Source organism: Cladophialophora yegresii (genome assembly GCF_000585515.1).
Source record: "Cladophialophora yegresii CBS 114405 chromosome Unknown aczIN-supercont1.1, whole genome shotgun sequence".
Lineage (NCBI taxonomy): Eukaryota > Fungi > Ascomycota > Eurotiomycetes > Chaetothyriales > Herpotrichiellaceae > Cladophialophora > Cladophialophora yegresii.
In genome coordinates this window covers 198,546-219,658 of record NW_006913045.1, presented here as the reverse complement: position 1 = coordinate 219,658, position 21,113 = coordinate 198,546, and the positions used below count along the sequence as shown (strand labels likewise).

Sequence of the window (21,113 nt, the reverse complement as noted above, 5' to 3'; positions counted from 1 at the left end):
TGACACAAACTGCAAACAGGTTTCGTCTTTAAAAGTCTGTATTCCAGCGCTCTACACTTGCATGGTGGCTGGGCATGTTGCTGAGGCCTAAGGAGACGTGTGCTTCGATCAATGAACTCGTAACACTGTGCACGATTACAAACAACGCATTGGTGCTACCACGGCGGCTTATCTTCTGTTCGTACCATACACATCCAGCGATATTCTGGCCCCCATGGTGCCAGGTTGAGCCCACAGGAGGAATTCCCCGGGCTGACCTATCACGACGGGCACGTTTCAGGTGTGAAAACGCTGGACTTGGATCTCACGTCAGGCTGCCGCTTAGCTCATCCGCCTTCTCACTTTCTTAATCAGCCTTTGACTTCGGCGCTCATCAACCTGTGTGGCAACAGGTTTGCGCTGTTGCCAATTCCAAGCGCAGAGGATCTCGCGTGGCCTTCTCTGGTCCAACGGGTTGGGCCCAACATGGGGATCTGCGGCTCGATTACTGGATGCGTGTTCTTGATGATCGTCCGCCTGCTCACAAGGTGGGTGGTCTAGATGTGGTTGTGCCTGACAATTATCATCCTTTAGTCTGTGTGGCAACTGTCAACGGGACGAGTCGTTTTCCACTCGCTGTCACCCTCGAGGATATTAGTGAGATACCTTCGCTCCTGAATCTGACTTCTCTCGCTTCACCCCGTTCAATCTCACTTTATTCCCCATGGTCAGGAACAACGGCAATCAATAAAAGTCACCACAGCAGCCCAATGCACAGTCATATATCTGTTTAAAGACCTCCCTCTAAGCATCCCATCCATGCAAGCCTGCTTCGTGCAAGAGTCAGTCCTCCGGAACTCGACCATCACCCGACTTCCCCGAGGGACTTCATTCGGATCCATATCAGAGGCCAGCACTGTGTCAACCAAAAGCAGGAACAGAATGACATTCATGTCCTCGTTCCCATTGCACCTTCCATCTCAGCACCAAGCAGCGTCCTACTCCACCCGGGGGACAGCTACTCACTCTCCCTCAGACGCAGCATCAACGCCCGCAGCCTCATACTTCCGCAACAACCGTCGACAAACCCAAGCATCCACAGTCACGCATTCCTCAAGCTTCAGCAAGTCATCCCGGTTCTCCCGCATCACGAGCAGGTCCTCGTCTACCACGTCAAGCTCCACAGACCCGGTCGTCAAAGAGGAACGCCGGCTCCGTCGCTGGGGACGTAAAGCGGTCGAAAGTCTAGGCCGGGCCTTCAGCGCCTACCCACAGGGCCGAAGCGTCGGCGTCGTGTGGTACACCGGCTTCTGAACTGAAGGATGGTCACGCAAGTCGTCGAGACGGGCCGCAGCCCACCACCACCTCGACGAGGCGCCACAAAGCTATGGAGCAAGATGGCCTACGTCGTCGGTCTGGGCTGTTGTATGACCGAACGACGTGCCCAGCCGGCGTCCCGGTCCTGGTGCCCACTCGAGCAGATCAAAACCAACGACATAAACTGGAGTACCTCGACGCTGGGGATTGAAACAGAGAGGACCTTCCGCACCGAAGCCGTCCGCTCCGACCCGCCTAGGCCACCGGACATTCGAGATATCCCCCTCTCGTCCATTGAGTTCTACGCCCCATCGACGGCACCGACACCTCCACCTCCCGTGGCACGCCCACAGTCCCGGTCACGTCCTTGGCGGGAGAAGAGACGAGGACGCATCGACAGCAGCAGCCCCGTCGTCACCATCACGGATCATGATATCGCTACAGGCACAGGCACGACGCCGTCGACGGGCGAATGCCAGCGCGAGAGGAAAGAATGCCGCTTTCGACGACAGCACAGGGACAACGAAAGAGAGACAGAGACTGTCGGGACAGTCCAGGCCTGGAGCCAGGTCGATCCCCTGTACGGCATGTATCAGCGCGAGCACCGGGTCCAGCGGGACAGACAGGCCCAGACAGGGGGAAGAGGTCGGTACGTCGACATTCGGGCCTTTGACTTTATGAGTTACGGAGGGTGGATCGTGATATGACTTGCTATGGTATGGTATACCTTAGTGAGGTATGATATGGCATAGGATGGTATGACTGTGCGATCTTTCTCTGCGTTCTCATTGAACACAAACGACGAGGAAGTTGTACCTGTAGGAGTAGCGAATACTGGATATAGGCTACAGTACCGGACATGGGCTGGGTATGCGATACGGATCATGATCATGAGCATGAGATACGGAGTTCAGAGCGCGGACCACACCAGACTGGACTGGTCTAGCAGAGCGTTGATCGACATCTTCTCCTTTGTTATGAGTTATGATCAGGAATACCAATTCCTAGTTACCAAATTCTAGTTTTTTTGACCAGTGAAGAAAGCAGCACGCCATGGATCGTCTTGCCCTGTGTACCTTCTCTGCCTGCTTGTCCCTGTCCCGTACGTAGGTCACGATCAGTGCTCCGAGGGCGAGCCACTGTCAAGTCAACCATTGGATAGCGCCACTATGCGCATATTTTGATGGAACTGTGTCCGAGGTAGCAAGCTGCTCCACGGTCCCGAATCGCCATCTCTGGCAGTCTCAGTGAAGGGGTGATGCAAACACTTCGTGCGGCTATGTACAGTGCTCGTTCTCGGCATCTCCCCCAGCACTTACGTCTCATATCATCTCTTCTAATCACCACGTGTCGCTCATTCAAAGACAATTCTCACTAAACTGGGTCTGACTTTTGCCTTAATTTTCGATCGAGAGTGAAAAGCTTCAATCTCTGCGACTAAAGCCGGGAGAATATTCAACGAGCGGGTAATCGTCCGCATGGCTGACTTGCAGCGCTGTGGAAATGTCGGTTGATGTCTTCAGTGGTCGAGAAACCGGTGAGATCGTGCCTGAGGCACGTTGGTTCCCGGGAAGCGGTTCCGGCATGGATATGGGACCAGCTGACACTGCATTCTTCCATGACGGGTACTTCTGCTTCTCGTTACGGCCGTCTTATTGTCTTTGTCGGGACATTGGCGTGGAGGAATCAGGCATCGAGAGGAAGTTCGATAAGCAGCGTCAGCGTTTCCAGGCTAGTTCTGGTCTTCGTTGTACCCAGCGGTACTCTTGGATGCGTACAGAGGCTTTTCTGTAGTCGCAGTGGTGGAAATTCCCATAATGAGGCCTTCTTTCGAAGTTGGAGGGTCCTCGAACGGCCGTTGCAATGACTGATGCTCGAGAAACCAAAGTCTGCACTCGTATTTGAGACGTGAGATTGTGCCTCACTCAGGCAGGAGACAATGCTGACATGCGGGACTCTTCCAATGACCAGTGTCATGTTACCAACAACACAAGGATGGATGGTGTTGGGTTTGGCTGAGGTAACAGGTTGTTGCATGTGGAGCGGTGCAGATCAATCATCCACGGGCAGAGAACCAAGGCCCAAAGCCGGTCGTTGAGGGCCTTACATTGCGCCGATGACGAAGGAAGAAATACCAATAGTAAGAGACGCCTGCGACGACGTGGCTCCAATACAGTCTCGTGGTGGTCAAGCCGTCTCTTAAGAACTGATCACCGGTGTTCTGTGGATGGGAACCTTCAGGTCGCTTCCGCCGTAGTGCTCACATGCTCTGTCTTCTGATGACAGCACTCTTCGGACAGTGGTGGCCCTGGTCAATGGTGTGGCTGTCTGAAGCAACCATCTGGGGGGCGTGAAAGTACCTATCTTTGAGAGTGCACCGATGCGGCGTTTTTGACGATATTCAGACAGGTCTTCAAGTGCAAAGCGGAATGCACGATCTGAACTGAGCTTTGAGTATGCGGTAAAAAGGCGCGTTGGTGTCTTCACGAGATGTTGCGTGTCCTTTTTCAACCGTAAGAACAAGACAGTACTCGCATCATCTCTTATATCAAGCTCGAAGAACCGGTATGCACCTGCGACATTAGCTAGTTTCCCGCTCTGTAGCCTGATGGGGCTTATTCCCATCCACGACGGGCAAGTCCAGATCAATCACAATGGGCTTATGGAATCTTTTCCCTCCATTGTGCGGAAAGTTGGTAGCCATGAATGCCGCGTTGACAATGCACGTCTCTTCCCTGCCTTCTCGACCAGATAGCGCTTCCTGGTCTGACCGAGGACTCGATGCTGGACCGCCCTGACCACGTGTTCCTAGATGTCTTATATGATGAGAATTGTTGGCCTTGTATGAAGCCGGTCGTTCGGCTTTTTCAAAATCAGGGAATGGGGGTGTCGGCGGGTGTGGAACATCCGGCAACACAGCTTTGCCAGCGTGCTGTTCCCGTGCAGCAAGCTCCTGCTCATCCGCCGCATCACTAGCCGCATCGTCGGACGTGTCGTAGTCGCGCTTCTCAATCATGGTCCAGTCTGCAGGGCCGTCGACTTCGACGCCTCGAAGCCTGCAGAGCTCGGTGGGTGGAACGAGATTGCCAGTACCACCATCGTTCTTCAGGGCCAGCGACCTGGCCCTGGAGGTCAGATCAACTCTGAACTGCTTCTTTGAGCCGGGCTCAGGGTCAGTGCATTCTCGCAAGCTCCGCTCTTTAAATCTGACGTTGAGCGAAGACAGGTCCCAATTCACTATCTCCACACCATAGGCTTCATGAATGTGTCCACATACAAACAGGCGGGGCCTGACTCTCCACAGGGTCTGGCGAAGGACTTCACATCCAACGCTGCCGCCCTTGCCAGTTTCATCACGATGGTACTTGGCGGGTGTATGGGTGACCACGATGTCTGAGTCTAGTGGGATCTGATCCCACAATTGGGGAGCAGACTCTGTTGAGTACCAAAATGCCCGGAAGCCCCGTGCTGGTGAATATGGCGATCCGAAAACCTTCAGCCTCGACTGTTGCCCGTCTTCGTGCGTGATGGTAACGTGCCTTGCTTCATGATTAAGATAAACGATGGATGGATCTGACTTGACCAGATCCCTGCACCGTTGAGCGTCTTCCATTCTCCCATGATGGAAGTATGGCCCGTACTGCTGGTAGAATTCCTCATCGCATGTGATGTCGTGATTCCCACAGACGATGATTTTCACCTGGAACTTTGACTTCTTTATCCAAGCAACGGTCTTTTGCAGCTCTGAGAACGTGCCCTGGTTGCTGAGGTCGCCTGCGTGGATGAGAACGTCTCCAGAGGGTAGCTTTGGAGTCTGGTTGTGGGTATCAGATATACAGACGATGCGGGTCCGTCTGGTGGTCATTCTGCGGGATAATGATATAGACGATAAGAGATGAGATATCCAAATCCCCCAAGGAATGTCGTTGTTAATACGTATTCAATTGCCTATGCAAGGCAGCCGCGAGTGACTCACCTCATGAGTGACTCATATGGCGGCCTGGAAGCGCTTCCATCACACCTTTGTCTGTTGCTCGCTCTCGCCTTTGCAACATGCTGCCATCACACCTTGTCGGTTGCTTGCTCTCGCCTTTGCAACATGACTCCTGACCACGGCTTGCACGGTCGACAAGGCCTCGGCAATAACTAATCGTGTGGCAAAATGGAGGGGATTGTGCATAACGCGAGGTTTGTCCCTTGCAGTAGCTCACGACGCAGTCATGCATAGCCGAACGCCGGCGTAGCGCACAAGGAAGATAGCACTCTTGGAGAACCGTTCACCACAGATCAACAAAGCTGCAGTGGCCGATCCTACCTCGTACTGTGTCCTGTTCGGAGGGCAAGGTGGGCACGGCACATAAGGATAAGGCGGCGACTGAGAGTCTCTCGATCGACGAAGATTTTCGACAAAGGTGTAAGGACGACTGTGGGCGGCGGGGTCGAGGAAATAGGGGTGCGCCGCGATGATCAAACAGGCTCGAGGGTCTTGAGGGCGTCGTGGGGCGTTTTCCTTCAACTGGGATAGTGGCCATTAATTAGTCTGTTTGAATTGGGGAAATGGCAGCTTGGGTGAGATGTTTACCCAGTACCGAGTCGAATCAGCAGCCCCGGCATGGCGTTTTGCGCCCAAGTAAGAGAAGCGGCGCGAGCAGCGAAGCACGCTCCTTGGAGCATCACATTCTCGTCACAGCCTCTTCCGTCGCATGCGAGAGAAATGAGGCAGATCGCGGGCCAGACTCGTCGTGTACGGTACATTAAGTAGCAGTAGCCACATCGTAGTGTTCTGCTCTCTTTTCTGCCCAATGCTCAGTCCGTGGAGGACCTCAGCACCTGAGCAGATCGAAGCTCTAGGACGACCCGGAAGTGCATGTGGTGGTGAGGGAGCTGGCGTACTGTGTAAGGGGTTTCAGACACAAGCGAGGGCCGAGGGGAGATTAAGGATTATCAGATGAGCAACTGGTCGACGGATGGCCTCAACTTCACCTTCTGCCGCACCTTGCACACAGCAACATACTCATCATTCTCTGCCATACTATACCATAGATACAGCCTCACCATCAGCGTCCGGACGCCGTCATGAGCTGGATGGTTGCGTCACAGAAGCATTCTCGCAGGGGCCTCACTACCCACACCCGCGTCTGTATCCAGCCCGCGTTGCAGATGTCAGAGACGACTTGACTTTTCGCCCGCCACTCCGCAAGAAGCCCAAATTGACAGCCCATGCTACACCGACACATCGGTCTCCTGGAATGCGCAGGCTAGTTGGCATTTCAAAAACTACCAGTGTTCCTTCTTTCAACAGTCGCTTCCTCGACGCCGACCCCGAACCCAACAACAACAACGACCGCCGGCCGTCTTCCTCTTCGGGCATCGTCCAATCTTCCACCACCACCCCCTTGCGGCGGACACACTCGAACTCACTGCAGCGCTCCCCGTCTCAGAAGAGACCGCCCGCGTCTCACAGCAGCTACGGCGTCGAAACCACGTTAGGCCCACCTCCGTCCTACAGTACTCAGCGAACACTCTCGCAAGATCGGATCAGACTCGATCGAAGTGCAGCTTCAAGATCGGCAACCAGTCCGTCGCGCGAAGAATTCCCTGCCGAAAACAAACGCGCGTTGTCTCCTCCTACGTCCCAGCCCGATTCATCCCCTTTGAAGCCAAATGATCGAGCCGCCTTGCCCGAACCCACTCCCGTGCGACTATCGCCCGTGAAACTTGACGCGACACCTTCAACAACCGCGTCCTCTACAGAAGACATCTCGACCCAGGACGTGTCTAGCCCGGAGACGGCAGACACGGAGAGCGTGCTTGCACCTAGCTCAGCTGTAAACAAGGAGAACGCGATGCCGACCACCGACGCGCCCACGCAGGAGAAGGAGAATACAGAGCCCCACCTATTGCGACCAGCGCGATCGGAAGAAGATAGCAAAGGATCTAGCAGCGATGAAAAGAAGAGCGAGGATCTGTTCTTGAATATCGCAAGGACGGACGCGTCACGTAGTGGGGGACAGGTCCAAGGCAAGCTCGAAAAGAGACGGTCGCGGGTTTCGCTCCCCTTCTTCAGCAGCAGCACCAGGCCGTCGACCGGATACAAGTCGTCCCCAATCCAGGAGCGGTTTGATACTACTAGCATGTCTGGTCGGTCGGAGGCTTTGAACTACTACAGCAAACGTGCTTCCCTCGGGCAACATGTGCCAGGCGCGCTTTCGCGGACATACACACAGGACTCTGCACTCCGGACAGGCGGTCTCGACACGCAAAGCACTCACCCTGCCGATCCGCCCCATAGAACCATGTCCAGGCGATATTCTAACAGCAACTCAAACACAAACACCAATACTGAACCCGCTCGCCCATTTTCGCGTCCGAACACAGCACGCAACAGTCGCCTGGTTTCAGACGGGGGAGCCTTCCTTGATCGTCCTCGAATGCCTGACAACAATGCCACCGAGTCGACCATCTCCACAACCGCACCCTCGACCGTGTGGGATGAGCTCGACGATCTGAAGTCTCGCATCAAGAAACTAGAACTGACTGGAAAATTGCCCCCCTCCTCCGCCGCGGCGATGAGCACATCGGAGAGACCGAAGACTGCCACCACCGCAGCAACCACCATGTCGTCTTCCCCGAAGCACAAGCCCACAGCAGTACCCCAGCTGGCATCTGCTATTGAGGGGATCCCATCCAATATACACCCGAACCTTCACGAGGCACTGGGCAATGCCAAGGCCGTCCTCAGCAACGAGGTCTATCAGAAACTACAGGCGACTGCACAGGATGCGTTACAATTGTCCATAATGATGAACCCCGAAGGACACAATGCTGGCGCAAGTACTCTCGGCCTCTCTGCCATATCTGAACGCCAGTTACGGCGTCGAACAGAGAGCATGTGCAGGAGTTTGACGGAGCTGGCGATTGCAATCCTAGCAGACAACAAGCAGCCCCCTCAACCAGTAACCAGACCTGTGAGTCGAGATGCTTACCAGGCCTTACCAGGTCTGCGAAGCCGTCGGTACAGCAATGAGCCCAACGACCGGCCTCCAGTCGCTTCTCGAGTTCAGTCCCGTCTCGAAGCTCGACGTACGAGTGCACAGCTCGGTGCTGCGGTGAACTCACCAGCAGGACCACCGGAAATCACGTTTCAGACACCACCTACAGCGCTTCCGACAATGCCAACATCTTCCTCATCACGTCTAGGCCGGACTACTTCGATGGTTCGCAGCAGGCGGACTCCAGGTTATCATATGGACGGCGCTACCGATGATGAGGAGAGCAGTCCTTCTGTCCGTCCCGTCAGCAGAGCGATGACCGAAGTGAGCACGTATCGCCAGGCCGCAAGAGATCGAGCTGCGTACTCGAGAGAATACACCGCTCAACACCCAATGCCGCAACACCCTGTACCTTCCACAGCCGAGCCAAACTCGGCAACCAGAAGCCAGCTTCCGGCGCACATCAGCACTCACCTCGTGCCCCGACGCAAATACGGAAATCTCTCGTCCAATACAAGCAACGTTGGCAATCAAGATCATACTCCCGTCACGCCGAAGGAGCCCTGGGGCCGGATAACGATCGTGCCAGCCGTTAGTTCCAGCCCGATTGAAGCCACACCCGAGACCCATGTCGTAACGCGACCTACAAATACGCGGAGAAGCCTGGGTTTCACCAGCAGAATCAGCAGCGTAAGCAGCCGACTGCGAGCAGCCAAAGGAGAACGAAATGTGAGCATGAGAGACGTCCCGGAAGCGCGAAGCTCCCGGGACATTGCACCATCAGGACCAGTATTGGACAATAATGCGCCATTGGAGAGACACGGTTCTGGCCAGAGCCTTGAACCCTGATGCGATGACCATGACTCGTCACCAGATTGTATTCATACTTGTACAGCGTGGAATAGACAGAAGGCAGTCCTTCTGATCACTCAATCAGACACCAGCAGATCTGAGCTTAGACGGGTCCAGAACAGACTACACGGGCCACTTGAAAATGATAGCGTTCTTTCCCTGTGAAGTTATGGTTCCTGAACACGCTTGGAGACGATCCTGTCGGACTTGTTGTGCCGTGGCCACGTAGATACATGAATGGGCAGCAGGAGCCGGAATGATTGAACGATCGCGGACCCAATGAACACTCACACATGCGGAAGCATCAGTGGAGGACGGTGAGCACAGTGAGGACCGTCCACGTGCAGAGTTGAGTTTTCGTCGTGCAGCCGGCCAAGAAGAGCAAAATCTTTGTCGCAGCAGCCAAACAGGACGCACCACGAGTCCTCGATCATGCCATTCTGTGGCCACAGGCACGCAGTAAGATCGTTGATTTATGACTAACAAATATCGCGAGCGTGCGGGTTCTCGCATTCCCTGTGGCCACCACCCTTCGATCATCCTGCTCGACGGAACGCGGTGGAAACACGTTGGCCTGAACACGCCATTCGCAATAGTTCTTGAGCAATTCCAGCGTGGCAGCGGAGACGCAGAATGAGCACCTTAAACAGCCCCCCTCTGTGAGCAGGCTCTGCCGGTTGAGTACTTTTAAGCTTTTATTCGTGCCTTTGATGTCGCAATATCCAATCGACATTGCATGTTGTCTGAGCAATGGATGAGTCTTTGTCCTCAGTTTCCGGCCGCTCTGCCAAATCCGATACCGCTCCACGCTGCCTAGGACCACAGATATAAGGTACGTACGTGGCATTAATCCGGTTTCCCGACCTTCTATGCTTCCCATCTTCCTCCAGTACAAACACAGGAACCACGGAAGAAGAATCCCAGGAACACCAATCCCGGCCGGCAGGCAGCACACGTAAGACACCGGGGAAGGCAGTTCCATCCCCTGCCACTACGTGGTACCTGTGGAGAAGACGGGACACGAAATACGAGTGACATCAAGATTCCACTGTCATTGTGCATTCTCGGCCATCTGCATTCGTTCGGTGTCAGTGTACAGCTGATCCCGACCACTGCCGCCGAGCCAGTGCAGACGTCGCGGACCAATATACCTCACGCCGGGCGTCGCGACACCGCGCCCGTGCCTGCGAAGTCTCCAGTCCAGGACTCTTGTACATAACCTCCAGCCATCCACCCGTCTGGTGGTAGCAGGCAGATTCCACGTCAGGACCTCAGCCATGGCAGCCCTTCATCGCTCCACGTCTCGGTCGCCGTCTGAGAACCCCCAGCCGGCGGATTCGGGTTCCGGCCGCTCGTCAATGACCGAAAGAAAGGGCTCTTCATCCTCCACACATTCAACATCATCTACCGCACCGGGTAACTCTCCTAGAGTGCAGTTGGTGCCGCATGCCCGCACTGCCAGCTTTGACATCTCGTTATCAGAAGCGGAGCGGGTCCTGGTAGACCAGGCGGCCACGCAGTTCGATGCTCTTGATCTGTCGTCCAAGGACTTTGATTTTGACGAGATCTTCACCTACGACAAGCCTCAAAGAAAGCTGATCAAAGGAGTGGTCGAGGTGTCAAGCCCGACGCGGACTCAACGGGACTGGTCCTCCTTTTCCTTTTCACACTACTCGGCCGCCATGAACGTCCGGAACAAGGTCAATCACAAGGTGAAGCCCAGCGTCGGCGAAACGTATGTGAAGAAGAAAACCCAAGGGAGAGCGTATTGAAGAGGGAGGAAATCGGCGCAAATGATAATGGAAAATTGGCGTCATGGCTTGGCGGATTCTCTTGTTTTTCACCCGATTCATGTTTCTCTAATAGACTATATCTTCAGAGAGACCTACCATTTGCATTGACGACGGGATTTGGATTAGCAAGGACCAAGCATGATACCCAGCGGCGTCTGGGAGAATGAAGAACAAGAATGAACAAAGATGGTTTAAAAAGTCCACGGCGTCCTGGAGGAAGACAAAAGGGATATGGCATCAGAGAAACGGCGACTGGAACTCGGATTCTTCGAACATGGGTATGGTGGGATGTTACGGAGCATTGCGAGCGATATAGCTGACACTCCTACTCACCCAGGAGCTCGCATGGAATGAGCTTTGAAGTTCGAAGTTGATGAAGTCCAGGCGATACCGTCAGCAAAGTCAGGGACGTTTCGTGATTTCGCTTGCGCATGCCTTAACTTATTTTCAGCACTTGCTGGAGAGAGCCGGACTCCTTGCGAGGGACCGATGGCCACGTTGCTGGTGTCCAGTTCCGAGTCCTCGCTTGCTGCTCTTCGTCGGTAACCGAACACGAAGCCATGGGGCTGTAAATGCTGCCGCAATGAGAACGCTCGGATGATGTTGGAAAGCGGCCGGCAAGATTACCTCATGGACAATATATTCGGATCACTTTTCGTACGGTGCCATTTCTGGGAAGATGCGATAGAGGACAGCTAAGAAGAAGGCAGAAAAGCGGCCCCCTTGTCCGTAGTTATTCTCAGGGTACGGAGTACTGTGTGCTGCAAAGCGTAGGTTGCGACGGGACGCCATATTTGGAAGACACTTGACTACGTACAGTCGGCCGTGACGGCGGGGCGCACTTTGCTTTGGGTGTAGCAATCTGAAACGCCATGGCAATCTTGCAGGTCTCATGCATCGACTCTGATGCGCTGGGTCCTTTCTTCTACCGACAGCGGGTACACACGATGCCACCTGCGGTGGATTGTTCGAGGCTTTGGGCTCACAACTGTGCAGTGAACTATTGACTTCTAAAGCAACAATAGCTGCTCGTCTGTAGATGCACGATATCATTTCTATCGAGACTCCTGGGGCATGCCTAATGTGCCCCTCGGTTGCCCTCGCCCGCTTCCGGCAGCCTGAGCTCCAGGCGGCAAATTTGTTTCTAAAATAAGTTCGCCTGGGGGCTGCATGCGTTTCAGGCCTGTGGCTCGATCGCTGACGGACCAATCGCTGGCTGGGACTGCCACGGCCCTGAGCCGGGCACTCCTGGTGATTCGCCTGTTGCAGCAACCCTAGAATATTGTCCAAGCGCCGAGGGAGCCCTTGTGCAGTGAAGCGCTGACTGGTAGGCAGCGAGGCAGGCAGGTAGCAGTGTTGCTTGCCAGATCCCGACATCCTCACATCCTTCTCACTTCCAGCCTGCGCATTTGACTTTGCCCAAAGGAAAGGTCCAACGGCAAGCCCGCGCTTTTCAAGCACCGGCCCATCCATCTCCACCAGTGGGAAAGGTCGTGGCTGTCTGGCTTCATTGCGCCATCCGCGTGCTTCGTGCGTGGTCATTTGCCAGTCGGCTGAGTCGAGCGAGCGGCCCACCAAAGACTGTCCCTCTCCTCGAAACCCCGTCCTTGTCGCAAAGTCCACGTCCAAGTCCACTTTTGCGTTGCCGCCAGCGATCTCAGGAGCTGCTCTGATTTGCACGAAGCCGCCGCCGTCGACGACTCACTTCTCACGCTCCCCTCGGTCTCTGCGACCTCAACTTTATAGACCAGCCGGTCGCATTTCGATAGTCGGTGCTCGCCCTCTCCTGCGCATACACCATTACCCGTTTCACGGCGCGGTAGTCTGATCCCACCGTCCCAAATCCGCATTACACACATTTGTGACCTGGTGGAGTCGGTGGTCGAGGCTCAGCCGCAACACGTTGGATAAACTGGAGACGCGCCGGATCTGAAACTGCTGGGAAGCAACTCCAGCAAACACTCGCGACAGGGACAAGGCAGCTGCTACACTCTTGCTCTTTGACCGTTGTTTGCGCTACTCTTCAGCTGTAACTGTTTGTTTTGAGGCCTCAACTTGGGCCACTCCTCCATTGTACGTCCATACTACATCTCCCTTCTGACCTTTAACTTTGTTGATGCGGTGGTGCAATGGTTCTCCTGCTGCCTGCTGTCACCACTGCCCTTGCACCCTCTCAAGAGCCTCAATGGACTGCCTCACTGACCGTCACCAGCGCAAGAGATCGTTTGATCTGGCCAACGACTACCAAGATATCACGAGTACAATCCGCCGCTGCGTGCGCCATGCTTCAACATCCTCAGCCTCGTCGATAGCTTGCCCTGATTCCTCCCAATTCACCGCTCCCGCCATCAAGCGGCGTCCTCCTCTCTATCCGACCAAATACTCGAATATGCCCCACGTCGAGGTCGGCTCGGTCATGTCAACCCCGTTTCCGTCCTTCATGTCAGTCGTTGGAAAACCCGATTCAAGCCTGCTGAAGGATATGGAAGAACTGGCTGCTGCTGCTACCGGCTCGATACCAGAGAGTGACACCCAGGTCTTGGTTACTGACGCAAGCCCTCCGTCCGAGGCCGCCATTCAACGCTCTGCTCTTTCTCTTCACCACCGCGACAGCGTCACTTCTATTACCTCGACTTCAACAGACTCCTCGCCCACAAACACCAATTCCACCTTTGACTCTCCCGTCATAACAGACTCCTCGCCCGGCTCGTCCCCCGAGTCAGCGTCATCGAATGCCCCAGTCTCTCCTTTCCGGAACATTATGATCAGACCATCGATAGAAGTACCTCGAAATTCTCCGCCCCAGAGGATACCGCCACCCCAGGACGAGCCACCGAGGCCTGGTTTGGTCCCTGACGCTCCAAAGAATGTCAAGAATCTATCCTTGAACATGGGCGCTGTAGTCCTCTCGCGGCCCGCGACTTCGCATGGGTTCGAATCTCACGCGTTCTCAGCACCCACTTCCCCCTCGAAGGACGCGCCGAAAACAGGGCGGAGGAAGCCGACGAATCTGACAATCCGGACCCCTGGATTTCAACAGTCGACATTCAATCGGGCCATGGACGTCCCCCCAACACCTAGCTTCCGGCCCGTATTACACCACATGGCTTCGTCGCCAGCACTCGCCTCGCTGGCTTCGCCGAAGAAACAACCTCCTGGTGGCCTTTTTCTCCACCTACCCGCCTCTGGTACTGTTATCTCCGGTCAAGGCTCGGACTCCAGTAGCTCGGGTCAATCCGTCAATAGTCAGCTGCCCGAGCTGAAGGAGGAGGACGAAAGCCACCGTGCGCAAAAGTCACAGGAAACTCAGGAGAGAGGTTACCCCAAGGGACCAGTGCTGATCTACGACACTGGAGTGTATTTGTATCTCGAACCCACCGCGGAAGAAGCAAGCAAGTTCGACACGGTCATCAATGTGGCCAAGGAAATCAAGAATCCCTTTCTGATGGACGCTCCAAAGCCAGAGATATCGGAACCACAGACCGCTATCTCCGAAATGTCCTTCAAGTCGGCCTGGGAGTGGCCTCGCCAAAGTGACCTGCCGACACCTTCCACCCCTCGACCGAGTTCATTCAGTCAAGCAAAACGACCTGAATACTTGCATGTACCATGGGATCATAATTCAGAAATACTGGAGGATCTGTATTGTCTATGCCGAATCATTGATGAGCGGGTTCAAGAGGGCAAAAAGGTGCTCATACACTGTCAGCTGGGCGTCAGTCGATCAGCATCACTGGTGATTGCATATGGTCTGTACAAGGGTTACCAGCCAGATTTCCACTCGGTGTACATGGCGGTCAAACAGCGAAGTCAATGGGTCGGGCCCAACATGAGTCTGATCTATCAGTTGACGGATTTCCGGGCAAAGGTGGTCAAGGACGTCTACGGAGACCATTGCAACAAACCTAAATCGAGCTGGTGGCAGATTAAATCGTCGAGCTCTCCGGTAATGGATACACCCATTGCGAAGCAGTCGTCCTGGCAAGCTCCGTCTCAAGCTGATGGACAGGCGCCGCTTTCTAGCAGCGCAATCATTGCTTCGCATGTTCCAAAGGCCGCGGCGCCTTTGAGATTGAATAAAGAGCTGCCTCCGGTTCCCCTTTTCCCGCGGAACGAGCCGACTGCGGTGGCCACACCCATCAAGCTCAGCCAGATCTTGGGAGGCATCGCACGATCATCCCCTGAACCAGCAAAGACTCCTGAATTGGCAGTTGCTGCTGAGACTCCGAGTCCGCCTCGCACCCAGAGTTCTCCACAGGGTGCATCCCCACGGCCGCTGCCATTTCGAGAGCGCTTCGATGCCTCGCCTTCTCAACCACTGTCCAACCCCTCGAAGACTCCTCGGTTGGGACTCCTGACCAGCTCACCAAAAATGGATCTAGCCATGGAGGAACCCAGCAGCCCGTCGCTATTTTCACCTCGGGCGGCCGAGTTTATGGCATCACCATTCGGTATCACGGTCGCAGGAGACCTGGCCGTGAGTCAGAAACTCAAGAAGAAGCCGTCAAAAGGTGGTTTACTGCCCCCACAGATTCGACCATCGATACACCTGGCGGCACCAGGAGATACCATACCAGTTCCTTTTGACCCGCGAAGTCCCCATCAGCAGGGCGAAGGACCCGAGATATTTCGAAATATCGAAGACTTCTTGTAAAGCGAACAGGCGACGCATGCATGTCGGAAAGCGGGCATAACCACAGGTTTGAATTTGGATTTAATGTCTAAGACAGGGACTAAAACCGACATGATTGGAGTGTTTCTTTTGTTTTTTGAACATAGCAAGGCGTTTTCTCCGGGAAAAGCGAACTGGGGAACCAGCAGTGCCACGAATGTAATGGTCAACATGCATGAACGGGCGCCTCTCATGCCTCTAGAGACGAGGGCCTAGAGGATGGACATCGGGTTCAGCGATTTGTACAATTAGTCATGACAGCAAGGGTTGTATGAATCATCTCTACGTCGGATGAGACGACATGCGGAGAGGAGCACCATGGTGTGACTGACTGAGATGAGGCGACGTGGCTACTAAAGCAAACACGCATTGTCTGAGTAGCGGCGAATCAAGAAGACGACTTGATCATGCGGCTCCGTTGTTTCAGCTCTTGAATGTCCAGCCATCACTACCACAACCACAGCCTTGTCTCGGGTAGTACAGACGAGGCTGCGCTAGGAAAGACGTGGATGCGGCGGGCTGTCGTGGCATTTCACTCTGACGCCGATCTGCCTGGCGAACGGCTCCTGCGCTTTAGACTGATCGGTGTCACAACTGAGAGGAATGCCGTCTTAGACAAATCCAGATGCCACTCTTCGCGTAGTCGTCGTTACCCGAGCCCCTCACACCCGCGAACAACAGCAAGAGCACATCCAAGACAAGTCGGCACAAGATGGCGATGGAACGCACGCGCATCGCGAAGGTTGGACGGTTGCACCATACCCTGACCTGTCTCGCTGACGGTTCTCTCTACAGGTCGACGACGTGACCCTCTCGCGGCGTGGGACGCAAGTCAACGGCACTCTACACCTGACGCCCCACCACATCATCTTTGTGCATGCCCCTCCTGCCACCGACGGAAGTCGAGCTCGACCACGCGAGACTTGGATCACCTACCCAATCATCCACTTCTGCACCTTCCAACCGAGTCCTACCGCCTCGAGGCAGCCCTCGTCTATCCGGCTACGTTGCCGTGACTTCAACTTCTACTGCTTCTATTTCAACGACGACCGGAAGGCAAGGGACGTCTACGACAGCGTGAAGGCGTGGACATGCAAGCTTAGCGGGATCGAGAAGCTCTACGCCTTCTCATATCACCCGACAGGACCAGAGAAAGATGTCCAGGGCAAAGGCTGGGCTCTTTATGACCCTATGCGCGAGTGGAGACGGATGGGTCTGGGTGATGAGAAGAGACAGACAAACTGGAGGATTTCCACCATCAACAAGGACTACCAGTTCTCCCCGACGTACCCGGCGGTTCTGGCTGTTCCGGCGAACATCTCAGATAACACCTTGAACTATGCCGGCCGCTACAGATCGAGAGCACGGATACCCGTCCTCACATATCTTCATCCCGTCAACGACTGCACCATTACTCGCTCGTCACAGCCACTGGTCGGTGTCAGGGGAAATAGAAGCATCCAAGACGAAAAGCTCGTAGCTGCAATCTTCAACACGACGAGGGCGGAAAGGCCACTGTCGGCATACGGCTCCCCTCCGCCCGAGCGCGAGGAGTCAGGGTCAAGCAAAGAGACCAATTGCTCGGTGGTCTTGGACGAGCAGATCTCGCAGGCAGACGCTGAAGCGGTAGAGGATGCCATCATCTCCCGCTTTCGTGGCGATGACGATGCACCCGAAGGCTCAGATGACAAAAGACCAATGGTGTACGGGGCTCAACAACGAAACATGATCGTCGATGCACGCCCAACCATCAATGCGCTGGTCATGCAGACCCAAGGCATGGGGTCGGAGGATATGAGCAACTACAAGTTCGCCACCAAGGCATACCTGGGCATCGACAACATCCATGTCATGCGGGACAGCCTCCAGAAAGTGATAGATTCTCTGAAGGATTCCGACCTGACGCCGCTGGGGCCTAATCAGGAGTTACTGCAAAAAAGCAACTGGTTGAAGCATATCGGCCTCATTCTCGATGGATCCGCCCTGATTGCTCGCCAAGTCGGGCTCCAGCACAGCCATGTACTCATTCATTGCAGTGACGGGTGGGACAGGACGAGTCAACTGTCTTCAATCAGCCAAATATGCTTAGACCCCTATTACCGCACGCTCGAGGGGTTCATGGTGCTCGTGGAGAAGGATTGGCTCAGCTTTGGACACATGTTCAAGCACCGATCTGGATTCCTAAGCTCGGAGAAGTGGTTTCAGATCGAGAACGAGCGAATTGGCCGAGGCAGTGATGATGTTGACGACAAGGACCAGAAGAGTGGAGCGATGGCCACGTTTGAGAACGCCTTTCTGAGCGCAAAAGGATTCTTCTCGAACAGCAAGCACAACGAGTCCAGGGAGTCAATCAACGTCGACTCTGACGCCGACGCGGGTACTGCAGCAAACTACGACTCAGAGTCTCAATCCGCTCGGCGAATCGTTTCCGGCGCCCACAAAAAGGAAAAGGACAAGGTCGTCACCAAGGTGAAAGAAACGTCTCCAGTTTTCCACCAATTTCTCGACGCCACATACCAGCTCCTGTACCAATACCCCACCCGCTTCGAGTTTACTGAGCGGTTCCTCCGCCGTCTCCTCTATCACCTGTATTCCTGCCAGTATGGCACGTTCCTGGGCGATAATGAACGAGAACGCAGAGAGCTACATCTGGCCGAGCGCACGAGAAGTGTATGGGACTACTTTATCGCCCGTAAAGAGGAATTCCTCAACCCCAAATATGACCCTACGATCGACGACAATGTACGAGGCAAGGAGAGGCTTATGTTTCCCAAGCCGGATGAGGTGCGCTGGTGGAACGAACTGTTTGCACGCACAGACGAGGAAATGAATGTGAAGACTCAGCCTGTGGCCACAGCTCGGCCTAATGGTACAAGTGACGCTGAAGGGTCTGAACTGTGGACCTCTGTTCCTGCATCCCAAGCTGGATACTCGTCTTCTGCCAGCGCGCCTGTTTCCAGGCCTAGGACACCTGTACTCGTAGGCGTGGAAACGAGCGAAGCGACCGTTGGATTGGCGACTTCTCCTCGTGCGCAGCAAGAGCCCGCCCAGGGTTCCGAGGTGCCTGGACGTTCTGCAGCTCGGTCGAGGAGCCCGTCGTCATCAATGCCACAACCACCGCTTTCGCGATCGCGGACGCCCAACCCACCCGAGTCCGAGGATGCAACCCCGCGCAAGGACCACGGCCTCTCCAAACAACCCAACGAGCCAAGCCCTGAAAGAATAATGAGCGACCGCCTCCGAGCCATTAAGGATGACTCCCAGGCCGGTACCGCCAACGTTCTCTCAACTTCCGACCAGTCGACAGTCATGATCCATCATTTCCCGCACGGGAACGAGGCCAAGCGTACGCCGCTGCCAGGGAGCCCTGCCTTGGCAGGTCAAGAACAGCGGACTGACGCAGATCAAAGGGCAGCCGAGATCACGACACAAGAGCAGAGCACACCGACGCCCCATGAGAAGGGTGATGATGCTGTCGAGCCAGACAGTAATCCTTCCACCGAACAGAAGCCCCTCGGCGTGGCAGATGATCTCGACCCGCTAGGTTTGGGTGAGGTCAAGGACATGCCCGCCGCGCAGAGCAGTCTGAGCATGCGAGCCCGCGAGCGGAGACGGGAGCAGCTAGAATTGTTGATGAAATGAGCGAGCGTCCTTCCTCACTCCGCGACATGGCGACGGGAGCAGGTGGAGTTGTTGACGAAATGGCGTCGTTCTTGCTCACCTCGCTGCATGGCGACGAGAGCAGGTGGAATTGTCGATGAAATGAAATGAGCGTCCTTCTTCACCTCCCGCCGCTGCACAGACGACGAGTGCTTGGGGAACAACGGATTTGATATTATGTCACGTCACTCCAAGTTTAAGTCGGCTCAGCTCAGGTCCGTGCACGTTCCTGTGCCGAGATCGAATGGACACGTAATCATTCACTCATTCATGATGACCATGTTTGTTCGCCATAATTTAGTGGATGATGAGCATGAGCATGAGCATGAGCATGAGCATGAGCATGAGCATGAGCATGAGCATGAGCATGAGCCACTGGCGGATCGCACGAGCCGAACAATTCGCTACCGTACTTCTGTGTAGGGTAGTCCAGTCAAGGGGAGTACCTGCCTAGGTACGGAGTCCCTACTGTGTACTCCGTATGTACAATTGGTTCATAATGTAGTGACTGTAGCATGGCGTGGCGTACGGTGTGTATGTTCAAGGTTGCATTGCGTGGGAGGACGGATGGATACTTGAGTACTTGAGTACTTGACTACATTGGATACTGGAGTACCTAGATACCTGGATACCTGGATTTCTCGAGTCCTTGGACGCTTGAGTACTCAAACACTTCGACACACGGACACGAAGACAGGGACAACATGGGCGCATATGTACCTTACACACTAGCGCGGAACGCACAGCTGGCCCGGTCGGTCGGTCGGTCGGTAGGGGTCTTGGACATACAGTAGACGGCGCGGAGGAACTCATCTTCAAAGGGGGCGCACCCGAGAGGTCGACCAGACCAGTAACGTAACTAAACCGAATAAATGAACGGATGGACGGACGCACAAGTTACTGCAGGATGATATTGTTATTGTTACAACCACCCACTAATCAACAATAGTAATCAAATGATTCGATGCCGTCCGAATCCAGGCCTCGTTGTTTCATCCATACATAGTAATTATACACATACACATATGCACATACATGTACATGTCCATGCGGTGTTGTGTTGCGCTGTGCGGGCCCCGAACGGGGGGCGTGCATGTATGAATGTACCATGCATGGTAGGGTAGATAGATAGATAACCAAGGTACTGTATGTATGTGTGTACTCTAGAAGAATCATCTCCACGCCACCGACCTGGCAGGCAGGCAGGCAACGTCAGCTCAGCACGGCAGCGCGGATTCTTCACTACTCTAACACATACTCTTCAATTCCACGCAGTCGGGGACGGAAAGATTGCGTACGCTCCACAAGGGCAAAAAGACAGGCAAGTGGGCAGACAAGAAGAAAAGAATGGAGGGGGACCTGGGCTTCACACTCCGTCTTATGTGGTCAACGCCTTGATTCTGGCCGACTTCTCTCACCCGCGCTCATCAGTTCCACTCTGTCACCGGCGCGAGATTGTGTAAGCTCGACGAGGCAAGAAGACAGGCAAGGAGACGGGCAAGGAGACCGAAACAGGGACCTGGGTTCTACTACGTACAGTAAACAAGTGGGAAACTCTTGACTCGCAGGATGTCTGGATTACAGTGTCATGCCATTCTGCCACGTCCTGGCGAGTAAAGGTAAGCTAAGCTATGCTATGCCGTGTTGTGCCATTCTGTGCTATGCTATGCTATTCATGACGGTCGGCATGGCTTGCACACGTACAAGAATGTATGTGCCTTCTTCTGTTCCGTCATCTGCTAAACCTCTGTCGTCGTAATTCAACGTATGAACGTCAATGCGGTGAATCTGGTATCCCTCCGCCTGACTTTCAACCCATGTCATGTTCATCGTCGATTTCCCCGGTTT

General features: G+C 54.6%; 6 protein-coding genes across 6 annotated transcripts; 5 read left to right on the top strand and 1 right to left on the bottom strand.

Annotated features, from left to right (window-relative positions):
- Nucleotides 1-1,376: 1,376 nt before the first annotated feature.
- A1O7_00081 (uncharacterized protein) lies at nt 1,377-2,003 on the top strand (the record flags this gene model as incomplete). Its single annotated transcript, XM_007754123.1, has 1 exon — nt 1,377-2,003. The coding sequence occupies one exon, from the start codon at nt 1,377-1,379 to the stop codon at nt 2,001-2,003; it is 627 nt and encodes a 208-aa protein (XP_007752313.1).
- A 1,874-nt stretch (nt 2,004-3,877) lies between these two features.
- On the bottom strand, nt 3,878-5,161 carry A1O7_00080 (uncharacterized protein; the record flags this gene model as incomplete). The annotated part of the gene is made up of 1 exon (XM_007754122.1): nt 3,878-5,161. One exon carries the CDS (start codon nt 5,159-5,161, stop codon nt 3,878-3,880), a length of 1,284 nt encoding a protein of 427 aa, XP_007752312.1.
- A 1,384-nt stretch (nt 5,162-6,545) lies between these two features.
- Nucleotides 6,546-9,137, top strand: A1O7_00079 (uncharacterized protein; the record flags this gene model as incomplete). Its single annotated transcript, XM_007754121.1, has 1 exon — nt 6,546-9,137. One exon carries the CDS (start codon nt 6,546-6,548, stop codon nt 9,135-9,137), a length of 2,592 nt encoding a protein of 863 aa, XP_007752311.1.
- A 1,280-nt stretch (nt 9,138-10,417) lies between these two features.
- Nucleotides 10,418-10,912, top strand: A1O7_00078 (uncharacterized protein; the record flags this gene model as incomplete). Its single annotated transcript, XM_007754120.1, has 1 exon — nt 10,418-10,912. The coding sequence occupies one exon, from the start codon at nt 10,418-10,420 to the stop codon at nt 10,910-10,912; it is 495 nt and encodes a 164-aa protein (XP_007752310.1).
- Nucleotides 10,913-13,322: 2,410 nt separating this feature from the next.
- Nucleotides 13,323-15,587, top strand: A1O7_00077 (uncharacterized protein; the record flags this gene model as incomplete). Its single annotated transcript, XM_007754119.1, has 1 exon — nt 13,323-15,587. The coding sequence occupies one exon, from the start codon at nt 13,323-13,325 to the stop codon at nt 15,585-15,587; it is 2,265 nt and encodes a 754-aa protein (XP_007752309.1).
- Nucleotides 15,588-16,317: 730 nt separating this feature from the next.
- A1O7_00076 (uncharacterized protein) lies at nt 16,318-19,247 on the top strand (the record flags this gene model as incomplete). The annotated part of the gene is made up of 2 exons (XM_007754118.1): nt 16,318-16,347; nt 16,401-19,247. 2 exons carry the CDS (start codon nt 16,318-16,320, stop codon nt 19,245-19,247), a joined length of 2,877 nt encoding a protein of 958 aa, XP_007752308.1.
- Between the last annotated feature and the right edge of the window lie 1,866 nt (nt 19,248-21,113).